We start from the raw sequence: 6,162 nt of genomic DNA, 5'->3' as shown, positions 1-6,162 counted from the left end.
CACAGCCCTCCCTCACTCAAAACAAAGTCAAGTGCAAGTCATGTCATCATTTCTCTGATGGCATGGTCTTCTTTGTCAACAAAGGACAAACACACACATACACACACACTTTCTCTAGAATCATATAGGGGGCTGTTAGAGATGTGATGCAGTGGTGACATTCTTCTTGGTGGTGAAAGGAGTATATAATTTAAAAATCCCAGCAGATATTTTCCATCTGTCTGTTGTCTTCCAGTTTCATCCTTACATATCCTCATGTTGACCTGCTGCTGTTTTATGACTGTAATTCAAATAATAATATAAGACTTACTATGTGCAAGACACTATGCTAAGCACTTTGCAATTATGATCTCATTTGATCCCCACAACAACCCTAAGAGGTAGGATCTACTATTCCATTTTAGAAATGAGAAAACTGAGGCAAAGAGAGGTTAAGTGACTTGTCCAAGGCCACATGGCTAGTATGTATCTGAGGCTGGATTTGAATTCAGGTTTATCCTAACTCCAAGCCCAGCACTCTATCTATTGCACCACCTAGCTGGCCCTTGAAATAGTTGCCTATATATGAATAGTATATATGAACAGCTGCCTCATGGAATTGTCTATGAAGAATTAAAACCAAAGGTCACCCAAAGGACAAATGAAGCAGTGCATGGTGGGTAAAACAAGGCAAAACATTTTGCTAACAAGGAATTATAAAGGATGTAGATGTATAATATATCAATAGTATAAAGGATGTCATTCAAGAAATGTATCATCAAAATAGAAAATGGGCTAATAAGCTGACAGTAGTGAGAGTGGAGAATAGACAGCCCATGTGATCCCAAGGTAATCTTGAAAATTCAAGAGGAAAAAAAGGGGTCTTTAGCATATTGGATGTACTTTCTAGGGGAAGGTTGTGGGGGAATATCAATAAGAGCCCTACAAGATAAGCAGCCATAGACTGGTTGAGATCTGTATCACTGGTGGTAGAACCAACATCATTGAGATAGTAGGTGCATTTATGTATCGTAGAGTTATAGAGTTTGAACTATTTTGCTTTGGAATATATTGTGGCATTTGGGGAGACAGGTTATTGACCACCAATATAAGTAACTCAAGTTAATATTAAAACACTTGAATACTCTGCACATGAATTACATGTTGGTGATGGAAATATCCAGAAGAATTTGGAGGAAAAAATTTGGGTTCCATTCCTGATTTTGCAACTCATAAGATATATGATCTTAGGTAATGAGCTCTGGCAAAAGAAGTAATGGGCTGGTGTTAATCATTTATTGCCAATATTTGCCAAATTCATGAACTATAGTCTTCAACACTTCAAATGTCCCCTCACTGATGTGTATAGTCCCTTCCATAATGCAGAATGTAGCCCATTCATCCTATCTATTCCTTATAACCCTACATAACTCTTGTCCATGTCCTCCTATAAATCTTCTCCCAAAGAGTCAACCCAACGTGTTGTAGTTGGGAAGGATGGAGTGACATTATATGGATACTAGTGGATCACACAGGCTGTCCATCTGATTTCCCTCACTCACACGACATGTCTGGCCTTTTTTTCAGGCATATATCTCTCTGATGGCATTCTATGTCATCTGTATAATTCTTCATTAGCAGCATGTTGCAGCCTTCTCATGCCCATCATATGTCTGTACTTTACACTCTGGGTATCCTTCAACTTTAACTTTTCAAAGGCCACATCTTTATTCCCTTCTGATTCATCAAATATGACCCCAATATACATGTAGATTATTGTCATGATGATTTTGTAGAAATGGAAACATAAACCTATGTTTTCTCAAAAAAAATGTCTATACTACTAAAGTCCATGATTCCAAGTGTTTCTTTTTCTTAATCAACCCATGTTGTATCATAGTAATTACCTTTTTTTTACATGCTCATTTGCACTATGACTCAATTCACCATCCTTGTGTCCAAAATACCCCTCTCTGGTCACCACTCTATTATATGTATTCTTTTTTTCTTATTAGAATATAAGGTCCTTGAAGGCAAAGACTATCTTTCTTTTTATATTTGTATCTCTACTGATGGGAACATGGTTAAGCATTTAATGAATGCACTTCTGAATTTTTATTTATTCACCAGAACCACAAATAAGTTATCAAAAGTTGGCTATAATTCTTAGTATACTATGACTCGTACTTATAATAAGGACTTGGGAAGGGAATAAGTGTGTTGCAAGGGATAGAACCCTAAAATGGGAGACAAGAAGCCTTCCTGGGTTTGAATCCCAGCTTTGCCACTTTCTGGGACCCTATAAAGTAGGGTATGTTGGGACACACTTAAGAGATCCTATAAATTATAAGCATTATTATCCCCATTTTATAGATGAGGAAACTGAGGTTATGCCTTCTCATTTCTAGCCCAAAATCACACAGTTAATAAATCACAAAATCAAAATCTGAAGCTAGTTTTTTGGGGGGGGGTTGGTGTGGTCCAAGTCCTTTACTACTCTTTCTCTACTCTGTTCACTACTCAGTTCCTCATCTTGGGCTTATTGTATATAAAATATTGTTTTAAACTTTCCCATACTATAGAAGATGAGTTCTCATCATTCTATGGTGCTTTATCTTTACATCCCCTGTGTAAGTCACCTCCCAAAGTTGAACTTGAGGATGTATAAAGTCCCTTCCAATGTTAAAGTGTATAGTGGTGATAACGAAAATTATGATAATGACAACTCTAAATCATTGATTCAACTTATTCCTAGAAAGAAGTTGCTAAGATGCAAAGAATCAACCAAACCATTAGGGTCACCAGGTTTATCCTTGTGGGTTTCTCCAGCCTGGGTGAGTTACAGATGCTACTCTTTGTGATCTTCCTACTTCTCTACATGACAATCTTGTTGGCCAATGCCACCATCATGACTGTAATCCGCTGCAGCCGGTCCCTCCACACCCCTATGTATGGCTTCCTTTTCATCCTCTCTTTTTCTGAAACCTGTTATACTTTTGTCATCATCCCCCAGCTCCTGGACCACTTGCTCTCTGACATCAAGGCCATTTCTTTTATGGCCTGTGCCACCCAACTCTTCTTCTTTCTCGGCTTTGCATGCACCAACTGCTTCCTCATTGCTGTGATGGGCTATGACCGTTATGTAGCCATCTGCTTCCCCCTGAGATACATGATCATCATGAACAAGAGGCTGGGACTGGGACTGATATCTGTGTCTGGTGCAACGGGATTCTTCATTGCCCTGGTGGCCACCAACCTGATCTGTGACATGCCCTTCTGTGGCCCCAACAGGGTCAATCACTACTTCTGTGACATGGCACCTGTTATCAAACTGGCTTGCACAGACACCCATGTGAAAGAATTAGCTCTATTCAGTCTCAGCATCCTGGTTATTATGGTTCCCTTTGTCCTAATCTTAATCTCCTATGGCTTCATTGTCAAAACCATCCTTAAGATCCCATCAGCCGAAGGGAAGCGTAAGGCATTTGCCACCTGTGCCTCCCATCTCACTGTAGTCATCGTCCACTATGGATGTGCCTCCATTATCTACCTCCGGCCCAAATCCAAGTCTGCATCAGACAAGGACCAGCTTGTGGCAGTGACCTATACTGTAGTGACTCCCTTGCTCAATCCTCTTGTCTACAGCCTGAGGAATCAGGAGGTGAAAGCAGCACTGAAGAGAGTCTTCCAGAGGCCATCCTCTGCCAAGCTGATCTGAAGGAGTCAAGTTTTAATTTGTAAAGTGGAGGGAAAGTGGCCTAAGGCATGCTCCCCACCATGCCACAGGGTTGTTTCTTCAAACATTCAAGGCACTCTCTCTCCCTTCTACCCTGGAAAAGAGCACATAATGTCAGTCATCCTACACAGCATCATAAACATGCTCCATTGTCTTATGGGTATGATTTGATCCTCAGCACAGCTTAGTGGAAAAAACAAAGGACTTGGATTCAGAGGGCCCAAGTTCAAATCCTAGCTATATTTAAAATTTACGTGACCATGGGCAAATCTCTCAACCTCTCTGGGTCTGTTTTCTAATCTAAAGATGAGGATAGGTGTCAGAGCCACAATGGTGGAGAAGGGGCAGCTTTTCACCTGAGCTCTCCCCCAAACCCCTCCAAACACCCTTAGATAATGCCATAAAACAATTCCTAGAGGATGGGGTGAAATAATTTTCCAACCAAAGACAAGTTAGAAGGTCAGCAGGAAAGGTCATACCTGGGTGAGAGAAGATCACAGTCCAGCACAGGCCAGGCCAACAGAGATCAGACCCCAACAAACCAGGAGCAGGCCTTCAGAGCAGCGGCTTCCAGAGCTCTCAACTCACAGACAGTAAGGGAGTCAAACAACTGATCTGAAGGAGATTACAGGAGTCTCTTTGCTGGCACTAGGGGCAGGCCTCTGTTCCTTTGCCCATACTTAGATCTGGGTTGCAGTCCTGGGTAGCAATCCCAAGATGTGAAGGAGCACTAGCTCATCACAGGTTACATTCACAGTAAAGCAGGGATCCTCCTCACAGTTCCAGGGCAGATAAGAAAGCTTGTGGTCACTCATAGACCAGAGTAAAGGCTAGGAGAGTAGTAAACACACCTCTCCTTAGATTGTACCATCTTGGAAGAATAGAAAACTTACAGGTCCCTAGAAGTAACTCTGAAAACAACTACACAAAACCCCTGAAGCTTGGGACGGTGCTCCCTTCACCCCAGAAGCAGAGCCCCACTTTAACAAAGAGTTAAAAGTCAAGAAATAGACTGGAAAAAATGAGTAAACAACAGAAAAAAATTCTGACCATAGACAATCACTATGGTGAACAATCATTATGGTGACAAAGAATATCAAAACACACTCAGAAGAAGATAACAAAGTCAAAGCTCCTACACACAAAGCCTCAGGTAATGGAAGAGTTCAAAAATTATTTTGAAAATCAAGTATGAAAGGTAGAGAAAAAATTGGGAAGAGAAATGAGAGTGATTCAAGATAATCATGAAAAATAAGTCAACAGGTTGGTATAGGAGACACATACAAAAAAAAATACTGAAGAAAATAACACTTTTAAAAACAGACTAGACAAAATGGTAAAAGAGGAACAAAAATCTAATTAACAAAAGAATGCCCTGAAAAGCAAAACTGGTCAAATGGAAAAGGAGATACAAAAGCTCAGTAAAGAAAATAATTCCTTAAAAATTAAAATTGAGCAAATTGAATCTAATGACTTTATGAGAAATCAAGAAAAATAAACAAAACCAAAAGTACAAAAAAAAAAGAACATAATGTGAGATATCTCATAGGAAAAACAACTAACCTGAAAAATAGATTCAGGGGAGATAATTTAAAAATTATTGGACTACTTACTTGAAAGCCATGATCAAAAAACAAAGAGCCTAGAGACATCATCTTTCAAGAAATTATCAGGGAAAACTACCCTGATATTCTAGAACCAGAGGGTAAAGTAGAAATTAAAAGAATCCACCAAAATGATCTCAAAACAAAAACTCCCAGAAATATTATAGCCAAATTCTATAATTCCCAGGCCAAGAAGAAAATATGACAAGCAGTCAGAAAGCAACAATTCAAGTAGTGTGGAACCACAGTCAGGATAACAGAAGATTTAGCAGTTTCAAGGTTTGGAGGGCTTGGAATGTGATATTCCAGAGGGCAAAGGAGCTAGGATTATAACCAAGAATCACTTACCCAGAAAAACTCAGTATAATCCTTTGGAGGGGAAAATGGATATTCAATGAAATAGAGGACTTTCAAGCATTCTTGATGAAAAGATCATAGTAGAATAGAAATTATGACTTTCAACTACAAGACTCAAAAGAAGCCTGAAAAGGTAAACAGGAAAGGAAAATCATAAGGGACTTAATAAGGTTAGACTGTTTATATTCCTACATGGGAAGATGCTACTTGTGACTCATAAGAACTTTCTCATTTATAGGGAAGTTAGAAGGAATATATAGATAGAGCGCACAGGTATGAGTTGAATATGAAGGGATGATATCTAAAAAATAAAATTAAGGGGTGAGAGAGGAATGTACAGGAAGAAAGAGAAAGGGAGAGGTAAAATGTAGCAAATTATCTCACATAAAGGAGGCAAGAAGAAACTTTTATAGTGGAAGGGGAGGACTAAGTGAGCCTTACTCTCATCAGAATTGGCTCAAAGATGGAATGCCATACACACTCAAT

At 39.4% G+C, this 6,162-nt stretch overlaps 1 protein-coding gene across 1 annotated transcript; it reads left to right on the top strand.

Moving 5' to 3' along the window:
• The first annotated feature begins 2,749 nt into the window (after positions 1-2,749).
• On the top strand, positions 2,750-3,977 carry LOC140524065 (olfactory receptor 10T2). The gene has a single exon (XM_072638571.1). It carries the CDS (start codon positions 2,750-2,752, stop codon positions 3,695-3,697), a length of 948 nt encoding a protein of 315 aa, XP_072494672.1. The 3' UTR covers positions 3,698-3,977.
• Positions 3,978-6,162: the final 2,185 nt, after the last annotated feature.

Source organism: Notamacropus eugenii, chromosome 2 (assembly GCF_028372415.1).
Source record: "Notamacropus eugenii isolate mMacEug1 chromosome 2, mMacEug1.pri_v2, whole genome shotgun sequence".
NCBI classification, from domain to species: domain Eukaryota; kingdom Metazoa; phylum Chordata; class Mammalia; order Diprotodontia; family Macropodidae; genus Notamacropus; species Notamacropus eugenii.
Note: the sequence above shows the minus strand (reverse complement) of the source record. Positions and strands in the feature narration are given on the sequence as shown.

Coding starts and splice junctions, on each gene's coding strand:
- LOC140524065 (XM_072638571.1), top strand. CDS start 2,750: ATGCAAAGAATCAACCAAACCATTAGGGTCACCAGGTTTATCCTTGTG.